At 33.6% G+C, this 26,056-nt stretch overlaps 2 protein-coding genes across 2 annotated transcripts in view; both read right to left on the reverse strand.

The window, feature by feature from the left end:
* Window positions 1-202: 202 nt before the first annotated feature.
* fabp2 (fatty acid binding protein 2, intestinal) lies at window positions 203-2,860 on the reverse strand. The gene is made up of 4 exons (XM_056459407.1): window positions 2,749-2,860; window positions 2,493-2,665; window positions 543-650; window positions 203-454 (listed from the first exon to the last, which is right to left on the reverse strand). The coding sequence occupies exons 1-4, from the start codon at window positions 2,813-2,815 to the stop codon at window positions 404-406; spliced, it is 399 nt and encodes a 132-aa protein (XP_056315382.1). The 5' UTR covers window positions 2,816-2,860; the 3' UTR covers window positions 203-403.
* A 5,432-nt stretch (window positions 2,861-8,292) lies between these two features.
* gucy1b1 (guanylate cyclase 1 soluble subunit beta 1) overlaps window positions 8,293-26,056 on the reverse strand; it is a 47,371-nt gene continuing 29,607 nt past the window's right edge. The window contains exons 10-13 of the mRNA XM_056459419.1: window positions 21,499-21,736; window positions 16,676-16,816; window positions 11,777-11,931; window positions 8,293-10,868 (exon numbers count right to left, since the gene is read on the reverse strand). Of these exons, the coding sequence (XP_056315394.1) occupies window positions 10,751-10,868; window positions 11,777-11,931; window positions 16,676-16,816; window positions 21,499-21,736 (652 nt within the window). The 3' untranslated portion in view covers window positions 8,293-10,750. The remainder of the gene's footprint in view (window positions 10,869-11,776; window positions 11,932-16,675; window positions 16,817-21,498; window positions 21,737-26,056) is intronic.

A 26,056-nucleotide genomic window follows, 5' to 3' on the forward strand; every position in this document is an offset into this window, starting at 1 on the left:
TTTTGGTATATTACAAACAAATGTTCAACTAATATGAAGTTGTGAGTAAAAATAAAATAGCTAGAAACATCATTGTTATTTAAAATGTTAATCTAACCATGGCAATAAAACTGGTTTTAACTCCTCCAACAAAGATTTCAAAACAAATCTGTCAGCAAAATACATTTATCCAACATGAATCACGACTCATGTATTAAATCCATTCACAAAAGGGCCTTAAGATAGCTTTATTATCATAAATATCAAAACTCACAGTGCAAATGACACGATTTACATAAATGTTTTGTAAACTGTATGGCTGCCAATCTTTAAAGCTATTACCAAGTTAAATATCCAAACACTTGAAAGTTTCATATTGTCCCACTTCAGTTGTAAGTTTGACATTGGGAGCGCAGATAACAGTTTAAGCTCTCTTGAAAATCCTCTTGGCCTCCACTCCATCATAGCTATAGCTCTGTAAGCAAATGCAAAAGTTCAAAAAGTGAGACAACACCACTGGAAATCTAAGGATATGTCATAATATACAAGAAACAACTCCTCACCTGTACAAGTTCACCATTAACGATAGTCCTGACTGTTGTTAGTACCTTTCCGTTGTCCTTGCGTGTGAAAGTCCCCTTGAGCGTGTCACCCTCTATGACCCAGGATCCCTGCAATCAGAAAGTCAAAGGTCAGGCTCATTTTCAAGCGGCGCCAGATCTAGTTGACCGGTTAGTGATTGTCTCTTCAGAAAGCTTGTAAAACATGTGTTATGTAATTTATATATTCTTCTCTGCCATGCTCAATGCCTGAATTTGTAGCTCATCAATAAAGCACAATGATGCAGCAAAAACAGTCAAAATTCAGAAAATGTGCATGTGACACCTAAAAGAGCCAATGTACAACATGACACCCAAAAAAATATTTTGCTGCTTGTTCAATCTGATTATTTAAAATAAGCTGCAACACAATTCTAGAGATTTTTCTTGGACAACTTGTTTTATCTTCAATCCATTTAAATTTCTTAAGTTAACTTAGATTTGTGTTGGGACAACATGAATAAATTGTGTGGTTTTTTTTTACACTATATTTCATGGTATCCACTTTACAATTTTGATTCATGACAGGATGTGCACATTACATATATGAGATACAAGTTCATATTTGGATTTCACATATATATATATCATATGTCATATATGCACCATATATTTTGAAATATTGCAAAAATAGCCACTTACATATATTTTTTCCAACCATTGGAATTGGAATAAATATGAGCAGACATTCTGAGAACATTTTGAGAAAGTTATTGCAAAGATTCTAAACACAATATTGCAAAAATACCTGTCATGCTTTTTTTTCCTTTTAAGAAAATTATTTTTGTTTATCTACATTTATAAAATGTAAAAAAATTTAAAATATTTATTAAAATGTTAAATAACTGCTTTCTTATTGTGTGTTGTTTCAAATGAAATTATAACTCCAGTCATTATTGCTTTTATTACTATTACCATTAATAATAATATTAGTAATAATAATAACAACAATAATAATAATAAATATTAGAGTGATTGCTGAAGGATCATGTGACTCTGAAGACTGAAGTAATGAAGCTGAAAAACCATCTTTAAAATCACTGGAATAAATTATAAAAAAAAATTATAAACTACTTTTTTTGCAGAGTTATTTTGTAGTGCAATGACATTTTACAGTGTGTACTGTATTTGTGATTAAATAAATGCAGCCTTGGTGAGCAGGAGAAGCTTTTTTAAAACATTTAAAAATCCTACTGACTCCAAACTTTTGACCAGTAGCATATATTATTTTCCAATCATTTGAATTGGAATAAATATGTACAAATATTATTTTTTACATTTATTTATGTACACACATATACAGTATATGAACATATATATATATATATGTTTACCTCTAAAATTATAGTTAATATATTTGCACATATATATATTGCATAACATATATTTACATTCTGTATTCGTAATTCCAATGGTTGAAAAGTATATATTTTGAAATATATGTTGTTGCATATATATATATATATATATATATATATATATATATATATATATATATATATATATATATATATATATATATATATATATATATATATATATATATATATATATATATATATATATATATATATATATATGTAATTTCCACATATTTTCATAGGGCTTTGTCAGATTTCTGTGTTGGATGGGACATCATCATTCAACACTTCTCAACCTTTGCTCTTGATTTTTTTTTTTTTTTTTTACCTTTGTTTTGGTTTTCCAAAGAACCTTGCAGTGAACAAAATTTGCTGTAAGTTCTTTCTATCTATGTTTTTTTTTAAGTAAAATAAGGTCTTCGGTATATATAAATTACTCAAATTTTTACAGTGCATTCACAGTAGAACCTTTAGGGCTGACTGAATGTTAAAGGCTCACTGTGGAACCACGCATGGCTTTTATGCCTCTGAAATCAGCAGTAACTGTGCTTACTGTGAGCTCGGTGCTGTCTGCCAGAGAATAGTCAAAGGTGACTCCCAGAGTAAAGTTAATTTCCAGTGTGCGGAAATTGCTGACTTCCTTCACATTGAACTTGTCTCCGGTCTGCTCCAGGGTGATCTTCAGGTTGTCATGAGAAGCCAGTTTCCTTTTTACCATGTTGACGCCTGTTAAAGGAATGCAGTAAAACTCACTTAATCAATCAACTCACTCAGACTCAACCTAGCATCAATTGTTATTCGTCACTTACCCATTTGTTCCATGAACTTCTCGTAGTTCTCATTGCGGTCGACTTTCCAGGTCCCGTTGAAGGTCATGATGATGACAGACTGTTGTGTGATCCTGACAGTGGCCTAACTTTACCTCGAGCCACTCTTTTATACCTGTGCGAGTGGTGAAGCCTTGTCTTATCTGAGTATTATCTTCATGCTGATGTGGCCGAGTAAAGCTCACCAAGTATAAATCTCACCCGCCCTTCAGGCTATATGTTACACACATCCCAGCATGCCTTGCTTATTCATTGATTGTGCAAAGAGTGGAGATTTCAAGTCCTGAGAACAAGCACTCACTTGTACTGGGATGGTCAAACATACACGCTCTGTTGTTCTCATAACAAAGTCCTGCTTTTGTTTGAATTGTTTGCAGTTTAAACTGTGTAGGGTGTGTCTGTTATACTAGTAAGTGGCTTGTGTTGCGGGAACTACTGTGGGACTTCGAAGAGTGTATGAAAGCAATGAATTCTAGCCACATGTATTGATTTTTTGACAATTCTGGTGAAAGGTCAAAGGTCAAAACTCTTGATTTGATGGTTACAGGTGAATTAGTTTACAATCCTGCTGCATGCCTCATTGGCTATTGAGAAATATTGGAACACTTACTTTAAGGCTCTGTATTGACATGAATGGTTGGTTTCATAAAATACTTTTAAAAATATTTAATTGTGCAGACATTTATTTGATAAATTATTTATATAATATTATACAATATTAATACTAATTTAATATTTATAAAATATTTTTAAAAATGTTTTAAGATTATACAGAAAGAAAAGAAAAGTTCTTCACACTATACAAAAAAAAAACAAAAAAACTTTTTACCAAAAAGGTGTTTATATACAGTAGCAATACTGAGAATACAGTTCATGGCAATTCTTGGTTCTTCCTGGTACCTTTATTTTTCAAAGTGCAGTTCTACATAACAGGCAGTTACTAACAAATATACTTCAAAGCCAGTTCTAAAACTAACTCAAATATTTACAGTACTAGTACATTATTAAAATACAAAGTTGCACCTGTCAATATTATTTCATAGATCTGATCTGAATACCAATGAACAGTTGTGTTTTGTCCTAAAACCTTAACCCTAACCGAACCATAAAAATCATTATTATTTTAACATTTTTCAGTAACAAAACACACACACACGCACACGCACACGCACACGCACACGCACACGCACGCACGCACACACACACACACACACACACACACACACACACACACACACACACACACACACACACACACACACACACACACACACACACACACACACACATTATATTTATTACAGATAAGTAATGCATAATAATATTTTTAATTTAGATAAAGTATTTCTCATTTGCATTTACTACTAAAATTTAAATGCAAATCTATAAAACACTTTAGAAATAAAAATAAACAGACACAAATGTCAAAAACAGACCATACATTTACCAACATTATACAGTTACTACAATATTTCCATTAATATTTTAATTAAAAAACTACAGTAATTATTCAGTGATACTAAAATAACAGCATTATGTTTTTTGCTCATTGTTAGTTGTTAGTAATATAGTTATTGGGACCTTATTTTAAATTGTATTACTGAATTATTCCCATTTATTGTTTACAATGTTGTAAATATTGATACAAAGCTGTGAAAGAACAGCTTCAGCATTATCAGTATGAATAGTGTACAAAGCCTGCAAATGACTCAAATAAAGCAACATGCAGTTTGGAAGTTTCATCAGTGTGGAAGTTACATCTATGACAAGATAAAGAGATGAGATATCAAACTGAGACATGATAATCTCTGATAATGGTTTATTTCATCATTACCTCATTCTTAATCTCTTAACAGTGCAATTAAATAAGACCTCTGAGGACCTTTGGTATCGTCCCATTGTAAGACCTTTGGCATCGTCCCACTAAGAGCAGGGACAAGAAAAGGTCCAAGCTGATAATAATGAATTTCATGCATGTTTAAATGTATAAAGTAATGTCAAAAGTAAGCTAGAAACATCATATATCCCATATTTACTGCAAACATTTGCAGAATCTGCACAACATTCAGATTTAGTTTTTTTAAGTCGTTAATAAGGTCTCTTTTCGATAATAGTATGAAAATGTAATATTTAAAATAATAATATAATATAAAATAATAAATGTTATTACTAAATCTTATTACTATAGGCAAAGTTGAATATACAGCAGCTATTACAGGCATGAAGCTTCAGAAACCATTGTAATGATTGTACTGATTGGCGATTTAAGACAAATAAAATAAAATAAAATAAAACAATGGGTGGAACGGTGGGTAGCGATGTCGCATTACAGCAAGAAGGTTGCTGGTTTGAACCTCGATTGGGTCAGCAGGCATTTCTGTGTGGAGTTTGGATGTTCTCCCCGTGTCCGCGTGGGTTTCCTCCGGGTGCTCCAGTTTCCCTCACAAGTCCAAAGACGTGGTACAGGAGAATTGGGTAGGCTAAACTGTCTAGTGTATGAGTGTGAATGAGAGTGTAAGGGTGTTTCCCAGTAATGGGTTGTGGCTGGAAGGGCATCCGCTGTGTAAACATTTGCTGGATAAGTTGTTTATAAGCATAACATGTGGTTTTACAAATCCAGTATGTTCCCTTAAAGCATTTGCGATTTATATGCTTACTAATCTGCAATTTTCCAGCACAGTTCTTCTTCTGTGAAACATAAAAAGGTTGTTTATTAATCAGGTTTGTAAAGTCATGCTTGGTTGCTCTAATCCAATAATCTTACAATTTGCATTTGCACACTATCACTTGAAAATCAACAGTTCTCTGATTTACTCATAGTTCAGACACAATCCAAAACAATCCGTTTCTATGATGTTTTAATCTTACATAATCAATTGCTCTGCACTTGGCATGGTTGTGTATTTTACTACAGAGGAGTAACTGCTAGCACAATTTGTCCAGAAGTTAATGATTAGCTATTAACTAGGTAATGATTAGCTAACTATCTATAATCTACATCTCTATGGAAGTGGAAATATTGAAAATATTGGGGTCATAGTGCTTCAGAACGATTTTAACCATTGGTTTCCATTGCAACACTTCAGAGCTCTTTTTAAAAGAATGTAGTTACTTATTTGTACCACAAGAAGGAGGTATTTGCAGTAATATCAGGCTGGTCTGAGTCAACTTTGGCTGGAGTGATTCTATTCTTGTACTAGTAGGCCTATTGCTTTAGGGATTATTAAAGTTTGGCTGCATTAAAGCAAGCATTGTTTTCGAATAAAAGTGCCTACACACCAATCATGATCGACAACAATACAATTCTGATTTACTGTTCTAAATATGAAAAAAACAAACAAACAAACAAACAAACATCTGAGTTCTTATCACAACTATCAACAGTGGTAGAGGAATAATATCCCTATAAGTAACTCAGTCACTGGTCAATCATAGCACATCACTAGTCATCACTATTCTCTTAAACTGCTCTGCTGTTAACTTGCTATTCAGTCTCTTCTGTAGTTCAGTGGCTGCAGTGTCTTTTTAAAACATAGATTTGCTCCCAAGGATTTTTTCAGAGGATTTTTATCAGGTTCAGCTCAGGACTCTATCCTGGCCATTTCACTGTTTCAGTTTTCAGCTTAAAGGAACACCTTAACAATTTTGTGGCACGATATGCTCCTCGGCAAAGGTTAGTTCCACACAGGAGTGCTCAAACTCGGTGTGGGAGGGCCGGCGTCCTGCTGAGTTTGTCCAACCCCATGTGGACACAAATGAACCAGCTAATCAAGCTCTCACTAATGGCCTGTTTCTACTGAGTGGTACGGCGCGGTTCAGTACACTTTTATGGTCATTTCCACTGTCAAAAGGTACCTAAAAGCAAACTATACTGTACCACTTTCCCAATCCTTTCAGAAACGGACAAATGCGAGAGTGATGCATGAAAAAACAAAAAAGAATCTGGAAAAAACAAAGGAGCGAATTATTCTTACAGCAACCCAAATGATTAACAAACTGCCATGTTTAGCTATCATCACTTTTTGGACAATTATGAACTTGGAATGACGGAATTACTTTACAGAGGTTACATGTGTTGGTGAAGATTAAAGATACAGATGAGAGGTTTGCACTGACTGTAGGCTATATATTGCCTGTTGATTTTGAACCCAAATAAGGACAAAATGTATGTTGTGTGTAGTTTTTTTGTAATTAGCAAAATGTCGGAGACTGTAAGGGTCTGTATGTGTTCATAATCGCGTATGTTACAGTAGGCTATTTGGTACCATCATTTATGTGCAGTGATATTCAAATCATGTTCACAAACACGTTAGTAATTAACATTTATACACAGGTAGCCTATTTATGTGTATAAAGCCTCTGTTTTGTGAGAAGTGTTTCTCATATGATATGTGAACGACACAGCTTTACATTGACATTTCCTCAGGCGAGATTGATGTCAACGGAAACTTTCTGTCATACACCACGCCTACCAAAACTATTGGTACCTTTTTGGCAGTGGAAACACAAGCTTGATAAAGGTAACCCGTACCGTACTGTACCACTCAGTGGATCCCAGTTGTAAAAGTCACAAATAATAACTTGACTTCTAGTTGATCATTTGGTAATGTGATAGAAAGTAGATTTGTCTGATGAACTTCATCCCAATCATCACAAATACTGCAGAAGACCTATTGGAATCTGCATGGACACAGGATTCACACAGAAACCAGTCAAGTTAAAAGAAAAATCATGGTTTGGGGATACATTTAGAATGGGGGCGTGCAAGAAATCTGCAGAGTGGATGGCAACATCAACAGCCTGATGTATCAAGACATTTGTGCTGCCCATTACATTACAAACCACAGGAGAGGGCAAATTCTTCAGCAGGATAGCGCTTCTTACTTCAGGCTCCAAATCAAAGTTCCTGAAAGCAAAGTAGGTCAAGGTGCTCCAGGATTGGCCACCCTAATCACCAGACATAAACATTATTGAGCATGTCTGGGGTACAATGAAGGAGGAGGCATTGAAGATGAATCCAAAGAATCTTGATGAACTCTGGGAGTCCTACAAGAATGCTTTCTTTGGCTTTCCTGTTGACTTTATTAATAAGTTATTTGAGTGCAGAGATGTATGGATGAAGTCCTCCAAGCTCATGGGGGTCATACACAATATTCATTCTTTTTCCACTGCGCCATGACTTTATATTCTACACTGTACATTATTTCTGTTTACTGACAAGACTTTTGTCTAAGCAAAGTCAGACTTTACTGTCCTAATTAAATAATTAAAAATCAAGGCATGATCATATTTTATTTTGGTCAAAGAAGCATAGAGGACTTTGCCTTTCATAATAGCCACTTCTGATACCAAATGATCAACTAGAAGTCAAGCTATTATATGTTGTTTTTTCCCAAAACTTGGATAGGTACCAAGAATTTTGTCAGGTCCAATTAAAACTTGAAAAACAATGTCATTTGGGTTTATCATACAACACACAAACAAATCACTCTATGCAGATATTTTAAATAATATTTTAATACAAGATTTCAATTTATGCTGGAATTAAAAGTGTACATAAAAAGCATGGTGAAACATGGGGTTTACTATAAAGAGCTCTATCTGTGAGATTTAATGTATACAAACTCTCACACCAATGAAATATACTCACTTTTAAATAGTAAATGTGTGGTTAGAAACTTGATCAGAATATATTAATTCACTCAATAATTACTCATTAAATCACAAAAACAGTAGTGTAGGTACATACTATATTGCAACCATAAAATGTTTATATGTACATGTTTGGCAAATTTTCTGACAAGAGTGTAAATATGAATCCAATGTGTAAGCATTTTGCTATCGACAACATGCACATTATTCTCGGAAATGTGTACAAATTCATTCTGGTGAATTTAATGTTAGTTAAACTTGAGTATTTCCAATATAATACAGTAATACATTAGCGAAATGTGCTGTGATTCTAAATACTAAACAAAAAATACTCTTAATACTCAATCTTAAATATCAACACAAAAGTCATACATAATTTAAAGGAACAGGTCACTCTAAAATGAAAAGCATACTGTAATTTACTCACCCCCAAGCAAACTTTAGTATACAGCATATGACTTTTTTTTGTCGACAGTCAGGGGTGCATTTCCGAAAACCACTGTTAGCCAACTAAGTTAGCAAGTTGTGTCATTACAAACATAGTTTGTTTATTTGGCATTTCCCAAATCCGTCGTTCCAACGAACATTCACAAACTGCGTCGCAAACTTCTATTCTTGCAACAACACCTCTGGAGCTGTAGTTAGAAACATAGTTCCTGGCTGTGTCAGTTATGTGACAGTTATCCCCCCTATGCCCTATTCATTTAGAACATTCTAAAATTTAAACTTGGAATGATTTAAAAAAAAACCACTAAAGTCATCACTCTTAAGTGTAATTTGCTTCCAAAGTATTTTTAGTTTAGTTTTAGTGATCTTCATGTTTACAATTGCGCTCCCTTCGCAGTGCACTTTGAAAACATTTATGTCATTTTGAACACAGCCGTGGCTCATGACGTAAGCTATACATGACCTATTATTTAAAAGTGGAATTTACGTAATGTCTCCAAAGCTTGTAAAAACAAAAAGCATAGCATACGTTAAACGTTTAAATTTATAATAGGTTATTTATTAAGTATCTGTACTGTATATGACATGAGCCTGTCGTTTAGAACATTTCTGCAGTGGTTTACATGTGCCAAATTGTAAAAGTAGACTTTTCAAAAAATAATAATAATAAAATCAACAATATCCTAGCTACTTAATAATAATAATAATCATCATCACCCTTAATATTATTATTAAAGTAGGATTTTTTCCTTTCCTAATAAATATTAAATTTCATTTATTGATAAATAGCCTCATTATTTGTTCATTTATTTATATGATTTATATATGATATTAGAATACATGTTAGCTTTTGTAGGTGATTTTATCTTTTAGAGTAGACTTTGGAATATTCTCAATAATATTTGTAAAGGAAACATAGGTCCTATATGTTCATTTACATATATTTCAATTAATATGGAAAGCGAGTGCATGTTTTTACCAAAACTAATATTGCCTGTTACCACTCTGTTTAGAGCATCATTATGGGCGTTTTACGTTATAACTAACGGGATTTAAACAATGGATCTTCGACAAAGAAACTACGGGTTTTGGAAAACACTCATCACTACATCACTACTCGTCACTTACCTTCTTTTCCCAAATGATGCATCATACTATAATAGTACAGCCGCGAGTTACTGTATGTGGTTGTTTGGAAAACGCACCCCAGAGCAGCTTTTGGAAGCTTCAAAATTAGGGCCATTATCCAATACCATTATACAGAATGGAAGAGCCAGGATGGAATTTAAAACCAAATTTAAACCCACATTTAGCTTTGAGTGACTAAATTATGGAGTAATTTTCATTTGTGAATGAACTGATCCTTTAAATTAGACAGAGTGACAAAAGATAGCTTGAATGAAACTATTTCTGGACATGGTAGTGTTTTACAATAACACTAACACATCCTCTACTATAAATAAAACATAATGAAACAAACGCTTGATGAGCAGGCTTGCATGTTGCATAGTGAATCTGTACCGTGTTCCAGTTTTATGTTATTTGGAAGTTCCGTTTCCGAAATCAATTCAATAGTTGGCACTGAAGGTAGTACCATTAATATCAAATGGACAGTTATTCCATATTTCTGTGTAAAATATGAAGAGCTCTGTTCATCATCAGCTCTGTGAGAACCTTTTCCCACTTTCTTTTCATTGTCCTTGAATCAGAGATAATTGGCACTTGAAATGCAGGGGTCACTGAAGAACATTCTTAATTTGGGCCCTTAGAGAGGAAGAATACGCTAAATTTGATGAAGAAAGCAAAGCATTTTCCTATTCATAGAATTTATAATTAACACAGTAGCTGATAACACAACACAAACTGCATCACTGCGGCGGGTCTATTAAGTCTTGCGTGAGAGAAACCACACTTTCATCGGCTCTTTCTTTCCTTTCATGGTTACAGGTCCTCTGTACTCCAAATGAAATTGAGGATCAGCATTTTCCACAGACTGCAAACACCTGAGACAAACAACACATATATTACTGTATATTATATATCAACTCAACTCACCTTAGCCTATGGCACTAATAAAATCAATGACTGTTGAACAAGTGGCTGTACTATATTATATTATATTATATTATATTATATTATATTATATTATATTATATTATATTATATTATATTATATTATATTATATTATATTATATTATTCCTTCGGCTTAGTCTCTCATTTATCAGGGGTCGTTACAGTGCAATGAACTGCAAACTATTCCAGCATATGTTTTACACAGCGGATGTCCTTCCAGCCACAATCCAGTACTGGGAAAACACCCATACACTCTCGCATCCACACACACACACACACACACACACACACACACACACACACACACACACACTCATACACTACAGCCAATTTAGTTTATCCAATTCACCTATAGTGCAGGTCTTTGGACTGTGGGGGAAACCGGAGCACCCGGAGAGAATATTTGGAATCATTTTAAATAATCTTCTAAATATATTAACGGATTAGATTAACCAATCTAACAAACCTTAAACCTAAGAGAAAAATACTGGGAAATAAAATTATTTTTAGTAACAATGTATTTGAGTTCATTCTTTTTAAGTACTTTGAACTGAATATATGACTTAAGTTAAACATTTTTCTTCAGTAAATTTGATAGTTAGATTTTATTGTAACGTATGTACAATAAAATAATACATTTAGTGCAGTTTTACCTTCATTTCAAAATATTTTATGAATATATAATCACAAATTATAAAAAACAAACAGAAATTGGTTTTCTCATATATGGAAATGTGTATTATAATGTATTAACTTTATTCTATTCTATAAATACTTAATACTCTTTTATAATACATTTTAATATATTTGTGTTTCATAAGGAACAGTTCCCTCACCTGTATGTGTATTCAGACACATTAATCTTTCCTTTCTCTCCTGTGGTCTCTGTACGACTTGTTAGGTTGACAGTGTTTCCAAACAGGCAGTAACGTGGCATTCTTTGACCTATGACCCCTGTGACCACCTCTCCAGTGTGGATTCCAATGGTGATCTGTCCCAAAACACAACAGTCAAAATATTTAAGTGTAAAGCTTTGTAAAGTATAGGTAACACTTTATTTTGATGGTCCATTTGAGTATAAGTAAACTGTCTGCGTAATATCTGTTGATACTGCTCCTTCAACAGACATTTAACGGACTATAAGAAACTTTGCAAGTACATGTCAACTAACCCAACACTTACACTAACCCAAACCCTAACCCCAACATAACAGTCTACTTATGATCTAATGAAAATTAGCTGGCATGTAGATGCAATGTAATTTTATTTCAACAAACAGACCATCAAAATAAAGTGTGACCAAAGCGTATAGCAATAAATAAAGGATTTGTAATGCTTTTAAAGCTGATGTATGTTATATATATATATATATATATATATATATATATATATATATATATATATATATATGCATTCAAGCATTAAAATTTTAAATCTTCACCACTAGAGGGTGCGCATTCACAACAAACAAAGGCAAATTTTGATGATGCCATGAATGAGTGTGGGATCAAGGGAGTTGTGCTCTTGATTACATCCTATACCTTACACCTGCAGAAATTATGTTCATGGATGAGCTAAAGTATTCAAAACACATTATTATGGTAGTATAAAGCAGATTAAAGCAATTGCTAATAAGAGACTAGCGTGATGCAGCATAATATCCATCATTTCCAGTTCTTAATGTTGTGATCAAGTGGGGAAGAACAGTGCTGTTTTATCTAAGCATCTTTGATATTTCCCCGTTTTCTATTAATCCAAACCAGAAAATGAGGATGTGCAATATCTTTAGCTTGCATGGCGACACAGGACACGGTCGGTTGATATCTATAATTTTTTCAAAACATTTGGGTTAATGTAAGTACATAAGTCAGCAAAATGTGTAACACTGTTCTAGTGTTTTTTGGATTTAATAAATCTTACATATTGTGCAATTAACTTTACATCATCTTAAACAATACAGCTATTCAGAAATACAGTGGACACCATAAATTAGCAAAAACCTGCTTTAAAAAAAAGGATTTTTATCAATTTCTCAGTGAATATGAATAATATAAAATGCTTCAGTTAGTTACAAAATAGTTTTATTAAAGTCATTAACATATGAGTGTGTTTATCTAATATCTCCTAGAAAAGAAAAATAATACATTTAAATTCAAATATATATATACAGTGCTCTGCATAAATGAGTACATCCCTCACAGAATACTCTTATAAAATCATATTTTTAAAGGATGCTTTACAATAATATATAAGTATACTGCATATAGTATATTTGTGCATACATTCAATTAGTCAGTAACAAATCTGACATTAATACAATAGATTAGTCTGTAAATTAGTGCACCCAAATTAATATGTTAGGTGAAAATATAATTTTTTTTTAAATAAACAGCACAAATCAAGAGAATGAAATTTAACATTTAAATTTAGCAGGTTTTTTTTGTAGTTGTTGTTGCAATAACCCTTTTGTATTTAAATGTATTATCTTTCTACACCTAAAGATATTAGGTGACAAAGTCCTATTAATGGATATAAAACTATTGTTTATCTCTGTTATTCAATGAGAAATATTCACTGGGTTGTGCTCAGTTATGCTGAGCAATGTGTGTGTGTGTGTGCGTATATATATATATATATATATATATATATATATATATATATATATATATATATATATATATATATATATATATATATATATATATATAAAGAAAATAAGTAAATACATAGCACTGAATACCAATATAATAATAATTATATTAAATCTGTATACTCATTTTTGCACCATGATTAGATTATTGTTCGAAATGTTCCAATTAGACTAATCTAATGTAAAACCAATTAACCCAAATCTGCATAAATACCTCAGTGTATAGCATCCTAAAGAAAGTATTTAATTAAAAAGGAAGAATTGTTTTTTTCCTGAGAAATGTGTATGGGTGTACTCATTTATGCTAGCCACTTTATTTCTATGAAAAAGAAATCGTTGTCTTTCTTCTCTAGCAAATGCGTCCACTGAGCGAGACACGAGTGCGCGCCAGAGCAGAGCTAAATGTTCAAAATAAAGTTAATGTGAGTGTATTTTTAAACACTGAAAGGAAGGATGATCTGACGGTGTCTCCCTTTGCCAGACTGTGCTTACATTTGCGTACGTGTGTGTCTTTGTGTGAAAGTCTTCATGCCATCTGTCTAATACAGCCGTCTTTCTCTCATTTAGATGCTCCGAATGTTCCAGCAACACATCTTTACAGTCACACATAAAATAACAAACCCGTGTCGTGTGGTTAAACAAAAGAGCCTGCCGAGACTTTTCCTGTTAACACCTTTGAGATGCATTCTGGAGCTATTCTTAGAAAACATAAAGCATTCTTAATACACTGTGTAAAATATGTTTACGTGTGCTTTATGAAGGACTGCATGGTGGGTGGGCACTTATGTGACCCCATAAGCCGGGTATGCGAAATATGCAGTAGATATATTGATTGTTTAATTTGTGCTACAAGGCAGCGCATTAAACAAGTCTAAACATTCAGGATTTATTGATGCATTAAATTACATATACACAGTGAACAATATGTACATATTGTGTGCGCACAAAACATGTCTTGAGTGCATCTTAAGCATGAACTCACATTACGGTTATATATACACTACACGTATATATATACACATATAGATAGATAGATAGATAGATAGATAGATAGATAGATAGATAGATAGATAGATAGATAGATAGATAGATAGATAGATAGATAGATAGATAGATAGATAGATAGATAGATAGATAGATAGATAGAAATAATTAATACTTTATTAATATTTAATATTATTTATTCAATATTTTCTATTCACATAAATACATAGTTAAAAACTAAAAAACATACAATTGCACATACATACACATATACACACACATACATATACATACATATATATATATATATATATATATATATATATATATATATATATATATACATATATATATATATATATATATATATATATATATATATATATATATATATATATATATATATATATATATGTATATGTGTATGTATATGTGTGTATATGTGTATGTATGTGCAATTGTATGTTTTATATTTATGTATATATTTTTAGTTGTTTTTAGACTTAATATGAAAAAATATCAATGTCAATTAATTGCCTAAGTTACTGTACATTTTTTATAATGCTTTAATGTTTATTTAAAGTTACAGAAGTAATGTTACTGAAATTTTAAAAACTACACAACCATTAAAAGTATATAAAAAAACTGAATGTGTTACATGAAGTATTACACATCCCTCTAGTCAGAGGCAGCTCCTGGCACAGCAGATGCAGGCATTTGCATAGAATACTAATGTTCTGTAGAAGCAATGGGCACACTCCCAGCACACAGCGCCCACTTTTCTAATGCTCATCCATAATCCCCATCTATTACAGTGAAATGACGAAACAGAATGCAACCGCCATTACGAGTAGCATTTACTGTTAAATAGGTGCCAATAATAACTAAAAAATCCAGCCGCGTAAGATACGAACGACAACCTTTCAAATCAACACACACCAAATATTCTCATGTGAGCCCCACAGGCCCTACAATATGCCAGTTACAATACTTACAAAATATGTGACTTAGGCGAAGCAATATAAACTGTCAGTGTTTGTTCTTGAGTGAATCAGTGTTTTTGAATGAATCATCTCAATGAATAATTCATAAAACACCTGTTTCCTATTACTGCCATAGCAACATCCAAAGCAACAATATCAATACAGGTTCATTCAGAAAAAAAATCACATCAGAACATGCAAACACAGGCAAGCAGATTATATGAACTGATGATAGATCCTTCTTGAATTAATGGGTCATTCATTTCGAATGAATCTTTAATGTGACTCTGGAACCCGCATGGCAGAGGTTGGGTAGAAGATTGGTTTCTTTTTTGAGTCTTCTGTCAGATTTGAGTCATTCGTTAATCAATGATTTCAAATCCTCTTTAGAAATGAGTGCATCATTTTTATTGTTATTATTATCTGATCTTAACCTGTAGCTCCATTACAATTGTTGGAATTTCTGTCACAATGATTATTTTCTATAATACTAAATGTGGTGATATGGTTTTTGGTCAATTTTGAAACTTTATCTGCATGATGAAGATGAACTAATCATTTTGATTTCACCTAATCTTTCACGTAATGAAAACAGAAAACAAAAAACTCAATACTTATTGGATGACTCGAGGCATCAATTGTGGCTCAGACGACAGTTTATATAAGCATTATATAAGCAAACACTTATATAGCACAGACATATGATGATCAAGCTTCCCAAAAATTCAAAGACCCGAAAGGTGAACTAAACATGAGAGGAGTCCCGGTACTATAGACTAAATATCAGCACACAGGCAAATTTTCCCTTTAGTTCCAGTCCTCTAATTTGATTGAGAAGCGGATAATAGGGATAATTAGTAAAGCAGAACTGGAACACAAGCTCTATGTTTTGAAAAACTGCAATAATAAACTTCATTAATTTTATTATTTAAGCTTGAACTGGTATTTAATCTTATCATCAGCCAGTGATGAAAATATTTGAGCAAAACTATTTGAGCAAACACTTGCTTCATTTTGTTTCCACATACTTCAACTTGCAATATTAAGTTGACTTCAAGTCTAATGCATATTTTATATATACTGTATCTTACTACTAACTGACTACTCAAAATAATCACCTGCACAGGATCCTCATCCACTTTGACCTGTCCTGCGATCTCCATCATGTCCAGGGCCAGATGACAGATGGATTTTGCATGGTGGGTGCAGGGCTCTGGAAGACCACTCACCGTCATGTATTTATCACCAACGGTCTCCACCTTTCAGAGAACAGAGAGAGACGAAACACAGTTTGATGGCTTCCAATCAGAGACCTCCAAAAATAGCTATTGTGCCTGTGGTATGAGGTATCTCAAAGGATTTTCTTTCCTACACTTGGATATTTTTAAGTTCTCTAGCCTAATTTTATATATAACACATTTAAAGGGCAACGTGTAATAACATCTGTTTATTAATATTTTTTTTATTGACAATATGTGAACAGCTTTAATAAATGGTATGAATTAAAAGTATGTGACATTTACCAGTTCTCCAGTGAGAAACAAATGAAACAACTTCTTATACAATGTTCAAAACGATGCCAGTCTTATAAACTACAGTCTTACAAAGGCAGATGCATGGTCTATAATTTGAAATAAACTTTTTATATTCAAATTATCATACAGTTTAATTTTAATGACCTTATCTGTCCAACTGATTCCAATCAATGTACAAATGTTCTGCATAAAGTTCATAGTGTTAGCGACTGTGCCAAATTGCAAAAATTACATTCTTAATTATTGTAATAACTATATCATATTCATTGAATACTGTATGTATAACAGCAAATTATAACGCATAAATGTGGGGATTGATGGTATACAATTGACAGTTGTACTGTCCACCTTATTCACACCATAACCTTTTCTGATTTTAATTGTCATTTAATTGTCATTTGCAGTAATAATGTGTTAGTAAAATAGTTATTGTGAAAAGTCCTATATATACACAAATACATTTGAATAGAACAGTAAACAATTATTTAAATAGATAGTTCACACAAAAAATGAACATTCTGTAATTTACTCACCCTTTATATATTTCAAACCTTGAGTTTCTTTCTTCTGTTGAACACAAAAAAAGATATTTTGGACATTTGACATCCATAGTATTTATATTTCCTACTATGAAAGTCAATGGTTATAGTTTTTTAGCTTTCATAAAAATCTCTTATTTTTTGAACAGAAGAAAGAAACTCATGAAGGGTTGAAACCTCTTAACAATGAGTAAATGTTCCATTCTGAGTGAACCATCCCTTTAAAGAGCCCCTATTATGCATTTAAAAGGGTAATATTTTGGTTTTGGGGGCCTCCAACAACAGGCTGATATGCATGCAAGGTCAAAAAACACTTTCTTTGTCTTATAATATGCATTTATTTTGACCTAATTATCCCAACGACTCCCATATGAATCCCTTAAGTGATACATTTGTTACCAAACCCCTCCTTAGCACGATGCTAATCTGCACTGATTGCTACGATGACCCAGTCTGTTGTGATTGGTTGACTACGTTCAGTGCGAGACAGAGAGAAAACAAGGAGACAACCATTTTAATCACACTTACACTTGTGAAATGGAGGAAGAAACTGACCCATGAACTGTGTACTGTAAAGTTCCTGTCAAGCTCTGACAACGTCCCATATAGTTGTTATGATCCTTCCTTTAACAAATGGCCGATGAATCCCACATTGTAAAGCATGTAGATTGTTGAAGGATTCATCAGAAAAATGACAGGAGCACAGCACAAGGCTGGGACTATAATGCTGAGGTATTTTTGCAAAAATAAACTTCAACCACTGACTCTTCACAGCCTCATCTTTGGGTGAGGAAAATAACACTAAGACGACGCAGTGGCGCAGTAGGTAGTGCTGTCGCCTCACAGCAAGAAGGTTGCTGGTTCGAGCCTCGGCTGGGTCAGTTGTTGTTTTTGTGTGGAGTTTGCATGTTCTCCCCACGTTCGCGTGGGTTTTCTCCGGGTGCTCTGGTTTCCCGCACAGTCCAAAGACATGCGATTCAGGTGAATCGGGTAGGCTAAATTGTCCATAGTGTATGAGTGTGAATGATTGTGTATGGATGGTCGCGGCTGGAAGGGCATCTGGTGCGTAAAAAAATATGCTGGATAAGTTGACGATTTATTCCGCTGTGGCGACCCCAGATTAATAAAGGGACTAAGCCGAAAAAAGAAAATGAACGAATGAATGAAATAACACTAACTTTCCCTCACTTAGCGTCTTCATGATATGATTCAACCGGGATCTGCTACAGTGTTTGTCTTCCTCTTTCTTCTTTCTGCAGTGTTTGTGGCCAGGGGTTTCAATTTTCCCGGGTCTGCACGCGCAAAATGGGAGGGGCTTGAGTTCTGTATCGACATCATGGCTAAAGACTCGTTACTGCTGCAATTCATTCTAACCACTATGAGTCGACTCTTTTATAGATGAATCAATAGTTTTAAACACGGTGCACTTAGAGCTGTGATACACACTGCATGGAAGGTCATTTTCAAAAACCCATAATAGAGGCTCTTTAACAATTTGAACAAACACTGTTCAATATATACGCATACAAAATTTGTTTGACAGTTATTAAATCATATAAAATTATCACGCAGCCTCGACTCCATGATAAAAAAGCTTGAGATATGAATAAAGCCAAACAAAATATAAAAACAAAAATAGCAGAAGAAACCTGAGCCAATTTTAGGAAGTGTTGATTCATCCAAGTTTTCTTGATAACACACACATTCTTAAACTAAATCTCGATAACTCTGAAACACATTTTCAGAGCGAGCCCAGTCCTTCATGAGACCTTTGTTTGAACCACATAGATACTACTGACTTTAAGTAAATATTGCTTTTTTTGGCGATCCAGCCTTGAAATTCTACCTGCCCTTTTGTTTAGTTAGCAAAGCTACGTGAAGTGCATTCTTGTCTGTATGCCTAGGGTGTAAATCATGCCCTTGTTTTTGAGAGAGCATTGAACATGATGTACAACTGAAGAACTACCATCTAGCAAGTACCGAAAGCTACGAAAGACCTGCCCTTTTGGCCTTTACAGGAGTCTAACTTTCTCTGACTGGAAAAAAGAAAAAAGTAACATTTCACAATTCTCTATTTTGGTGAAACTTGGGTTACACTTTATTTCATGGTATTTTTGTTACAGTATAACTATTCATGTAACTGAGTAATATTATTTAATTACATGTACTTACTATATGGTTAGCCTTATAATGTAGATTAAGAGTGTTGCACATAATAATGCATAATTAGTTGTATTTACCATTGCAGTTACATGGAACATGAGAAACAAGTAAAAAGTGTTACCTAAATTTGTTATTACTAGCATTTTAAAGCAGTATAGTCTTATTTTGAACACTTTTATTTGCTTCTGATTGAGTTTGAATAAGAAACTAAATTATAATTTGTCAAATATTTTTGTAATATCAAAAATATTTCAATGTTGTTTTGTTGCCAGCTGTAATTACCAAATGTCTACCAAATCTACATGGAATCAAAAGGCTTGAGTTAAATTTAGTAAATTTCATGTTTCTCTTATACCTCAAGTGTTGGTTAGAAAATAATGTGAAGTGTGCTCTTGGTTGCCTACAGCAAGTTTTAATAAATGTAAAAAAAAAGGCAGCCCACATTAGATGATTCAATCTGGCACTTGACCTACAATAAGCTTCACACTCTGCTCTAAATATAGTCAGTCATTTATTGATCTAATTAGGTACATCGTAAAAGATTTATCATATAATGATGTATCATAAAAGATTTTTTGTCTTTGAACTTTGTAGCTGAACTTTTGTAACTGGCAATTTTATTACATGAGTTAAAAGTGACACTTTTATTATGTTTTCTTAAAGTGATCACAGGAATAACATTAAGCATTGTGGCTAACACATCTTTTCAAAAGCAAATGCACACATAATTGTTCATTTACATATTTTTTTCAAGATATTTTTAGGCCAGTCACAATTAAAAAAAGAGGTGTTACTTTTGTGTCCTTAAAATCTCTGGACATGGCCAAAAATATCTCTGCATATATCTGTTAGCACGATTAAGACGTTAGTATGTGTCTATTCATTTTAAGGCCTTTTCAGTATTCAGTAAAATTGAACACAGGTTCATTGAAAATACATGCTAAAGCCTACACTTTTGTGAAACCGTGAAAACATACTTCAACTTTCAGTAAGTTTAACTGAAGTTAGATAAAATGAACGCAGCGGGGCAGTGTGACGCTAACAACTTTTGTTCCTTTTCATAATAATAATAATAATATTTACAGGGACATAATATCAATGAATAAATGTTTATTTTCTGTGCAGTTCTTTGCACAACACCACAATACCAAAAAGACGTCTATGGTTTGTAATTGAATACTTTTACTTGACATATTTATATACATATGGACTTTTTTTGGTGTGGTCAGTTTGCTCTGTAGCTTATCTTGTACACTCTCAAAAACAGAGGAACGCAAGTTGTCACTGGGGTGGTACCTTTTCAAAAGATACAATTTTGTACCTAAAATGTCCATATTAATACCTCAAGGGTACATATTGGTACCTAAAAAGTACAAAAGTGTTCCTCATAAAATTTTTAGGTACTAATATATACATTTAAGCTACCAATATGGACCCTTTAAATGCAAATTTGTACCTTATGAAAAGGTACCACCCCAGTGACAGCTTGCGTACCTTTATTTCTGAGAGTGTACTGTGTCGTATTTGTGATACAAAGCGTTGAACAAAACCAAAAACAAAACAAAACAAAACAAAACAAAACAAAACAAAACAAAACAAAACAAAACAAAACAAAACAAAACAAAACAAAACAAAACAAAACAAAACAAAACAAAACAAAAAAGCTTTTCCATCCATCAAATTTCCAGGTCAAAATTTACTCACCTTATACACATAAGGGTTCTTTCGAGAATCGGTGAGAATGTCAAATCTGGTGTAGATGTCATTGAGAAGGTTGACGATTTTAATGGCTCCCTCTGCAGATGCATGTTTGCTGCAGAATGCATTGAAGCCAACAATGCCGCTAAAAAGAATGGTCACGTTGTCGTATCGTTTAGCAGGCACGGGCCGCTTATGTCGCAGTTCATTGGCTACAGACGGAGGCAGAACAGAATACAGCAACCTGAAACAAAGACAGCATTATTAAAATGTGCACTCTTCTGTGAAACACATATATTCATTGTATTCAATGTCACTGAACAAAAGATGATTGACTCACATAGCCACATTTTACTGGTTTGTGCTCTTTAAAGCAATACAGTTGTTTGTTAAAAGGTTTGTTAAAAAGACTTGACAAAAATGAATCCTTTTGTGAAATTCATTTTAGCTGACCATAGAATAATGTGCATCATTTCATTCTTTTAGACACAGTGCTTCCCCTGAAGGTTGAGTGCTAATTATCCACAGAGCTGTTTGAGTACTGGCTCTCAACATTCAGACATTCATCCATCTGTTCTGTTTATATTATCTTACTACCAATGGAAAAAAAAACACAAATATAAACCTCTATAATCAAAAGGCATTTCAAACCTACTTTCATCACTGCATGATCATCATTACAGGCTCTTTATGAATATACTTTTCTATTTATAAATATATCTATTTCTGTTTAAGTCTATTATGCTTAACAAGGCTGCAGTGGTTACATAAAAATCACTGATATTCTGAACTATATTTTTATATATTAAAAAAATCTTTGTGATGGAATGCAGAATTTTTAGTCTTCTGTGTAATAAATCTTCTGAAATTATTTGGTGTTATGTAATATTTTTGTGTAAACGGTGATACATCTTTAGGATTCTTGCAGAAATGTAAAGTTCAGAAGAACTGCTGTATTTTTGCATTTACAGTATGTGTTAATCAATTCAGTGCATTAATTAGTATTTTCAATAAAGACATAAATCAAGAAATAAATAAAATCTTACTGACCCCAGACTGTGTATGTGTGTGTGTGTGTGTGTGCATTGAACAAATAGTGTTCTTTTATCCATCTCATGTGTGGAACTTAATTACCAACTTCTTTTTTTTCTCTCTTTTTCTCAACATTGATTCTTAAATCCTCAGATCAATGTTTAGTGTATGCTGTTTCAGTAGATGCATGAATAAAACATTATTAAAACTTAAATGTGCAGCTCCATTATTAGTCTCAATAAGCTTTGTGTTTTATTTCGAGAACCTTTCATACCAGGTAGTTATAGGAACTCCGTTATAAGAACGACCATCTAAAATGAACAACTGGAGGATAACATAATCCAAGATGTGGTATTATAACATGATGGTACATTGACGTATAAGCTATGTAACAAAAATAAAGATTAAATCACCTATGACATCTTGTAGCGCTAAACATCACTGGGGCTGAGAAAATACAATGTGAAGTAGCAGCTAAATTGTGAAAGCTTCTAATTAGAACAAGTATGACTCAATTGTTAGCCAACCAGAGAAATTAACTATAAAGATGAGCACTTTTCAGAATATTTTAGTTTTAGCCTATGTAATAAAATAGGAGGCTTCAGAGAGAAAATAGAATATGTTAAACTTTCTGCACCGCCTTATACTTCAGATCCATTAAACATTCCACTGAATCAAAATAATCTACAGTGCTTCAAAATCATAGAACAGAAAGAGCTAGATAAACTTATGTATGTTAGACCCAATTCTAACAAAATTACTGAAAGAGTCGCAACCTGTAATAGGAGAACCTATTTTTAACCGCATCAACTCTTCTTTATCTTTAGGCCATGTTCAAAATACTTTTAAGCTAGCTGTTATTAAGCCTATTATTAAGAAACCACAACTGGACCCCAGCAACTTAGCTAATTATAGGCCTATTTTAAATCTTCCATTTATGTCTAAAACACTAGAAAAAGTTGTTTCTGTACAATTATGCCCCTTCCTGCAGATGAGCAATGTTTTTGAAGTGTTTCAGTGAGGTTTCAGGCCTCATCACAGAATAGAAACCCTATTAGTGAAAATAACCAACAATTTACTCTTAGCTGCTGACCTAGGGTGCATCTTGTTATAAGTTTTATTTGATCTTAGTGCTGCATATGACACCATCGACCACAATATCCTCACAGATCACTTAAATTCAACAAGTATCCAGGGACAGACTCTACAATGGTCATATTCAGCTGATTGTTACCAGTTTCTGAATATAAATGGACAGCTTTCGCAAGTCAGGCCAGTAAAGTATGGGGTGCATCAAGGATCAGTTTTAGGCCCTTTGCTGTTTACATATTATATTTGTTTATATATTTCAACAAAACGATGAGACGTCTGAACTGTCTAAGCTAACTGAGTGTATTAAAGACTGGATGACCAACAATTTTCTTCTCTTAAATTTAGACAAAACGGAATTATTACTTAATGGGCCTAAATCCTGTACACAGCAGACCTCACAACTCGATCTCCAATTAAAGTGATATAAAATTAGCATTAGCTCTACTGTAAAAGATATAGGTGTTATAATAGATAGCAATTTAACATTTGAAAATCATATATCCCATGTCACAAAAACCGACTTCTTTCACCTGAGAAATATCGCAAAGTTGCGAAGTATGCTATCCATCTCAGATGCCGAAAAGCTAGTTTATGCTTTTATGACTTTAAGGCTGGATTACTGTAATGCTCTCAGTTCTTACCAGGTCTAGAAAATATGATCATATCACCCCAATTTTATCCTCTTTACACTGGCTGCCTGTTAAGTTCCGTATTGATTATAAAATATTGCCTTTTACCTATAAAACTTTAAATAATCTAGCTTCTGTTTATCTAACCAACCTTCTGTCTCACTACAATCCAACCCGCTCTTTAAGATCTCAAAACTCTTCTGCTTCTAATAGTACCTACAATAGCAAAGTCGAGTAAAGGAGCTCGAACCTTCTTATTTATTGCTCCTAAACTCTGGAATAGCTTTCCTGATAATGTCTGAGCCTCAGACACTCAGTTTAAAACTAGATTAAAAACCTATCTTTTTAGTAAAGCATACATTCAATACTTCGCATAATGAAACGATGCATGAATGTGCTCCATGTAGATGAGCTGGCTTGACAACCACCTGTAGGACACGCTACTCCGTTATACAGGTACACCAGACATTGTGTTAGAAACTCTCATTTGCTTTACATGTTTGTTTCTATAACAGCTATTTTCATTTATAACACAATTTTTGCATCTTGTTTAAATACACTAATTTCTTTATTCTCTATTTCCACCTGGGATTACTAATTCCGAGCTCCCTAGAGACTATGCAAAGCTATTGATGTGATCCAAGACCTGTGAAGAGATGATCCCAAGGTATCCGTAATCCTGGACCAGGTCATATCCCGAGTTGATGCTGTGGTGGTCATAGAGGAATGGAGGGCATGAGACTGATTCCTGAAAGACCACAGTGACAAATGAGTCCCCTCATTGATCCTGTGGGCTAGCCTGACCTCCTGCCAGTGCCCTACTCACACCTGCAGTTCTCCACGATGGACATCCAGCTTCTCCAGCCTCTGGTGCCTAGACTGCATCTCCACACAGGAAGTTTGGCCAGAAGAATAATAGTCATGCCCAATTGGTGGGTTTTTTTTCCCCTCGCCACTGGCTTGCTTGGATCGGGACTTGTGGAGCTGTGCTTCGGTAGATTTGCTCTACAGTGTTTGAACTTATGGCAGTGAAATTTTAAACCACACTGAACTAAACTAAACTTCAACTCTGAAATCTGGACTTTACTAGAACTATGTTAAGTTGCTTTGACACAATCTACATTGTAAAAAGCGCTATATAAATAAACATGAATTAAATTGAATTGAATATGTATTCATTACATTTTAATTAAGCTGTTAGTGATGTCTTGATTATTTAAAGCATTTATTTAAATACATCTGCTATGGAAGCAGGTTATGACAGCCTTTGTGAACCACTGTAACCATGGTTCCCCCGATGGGAGCAAGACACTGCATCAAATATTAATGCTATGAGAACACTTCGTGTTTGTCGAAGGCCTGAATCACATGTGTAATCACTCCAATTGAATTGGCTGGACATCACTGCTTTATGTGACGTCATACCAGGAAGCTTTATATAGCCTGGGCTTTAGTCAAAACAATGGCAGCATCTCGTTCCCCTTAGAGAACCATGGTTACATGGTTGTAAGCTGAAACTTTCCTCTTCATGAAACTTTTACGCTGCTTCAAATATCACTATGGAAACGCAATCCCACCAACACCATATTGACAAGTGCCGGGGTGACATGTTCGCGTCAAGACACTAAAAAGTTAGACCCTAAAGAGATCTATAACTAGTTGATAAAACCAGGTGAAGGTGTGAGGGGTAGAGCTTTCCACTAAATTGGATACATCAGAAGGATGTTCATAAGGCTTTATAAGCCACCATACCTATGTTGATTGGGCCAAGGACAGGGCTGACACTAGGCTTTGTATGCTAGTGAGATAGC

Source organism: Danio aesculapii, chromosome 1 (genome assembly GCF_903798145.1).
Source record: "Danio aesculapii chromosome 1, fDanAes4.1, whole genome shotgun sequence".
Classification (NCBI taxonomy): domain Eukaryota; kingdom Metazoa; phylum Chordata; class Actinopteri; order Cypriniformes; family Danionidae; genus Danio; species Danio aesculapii.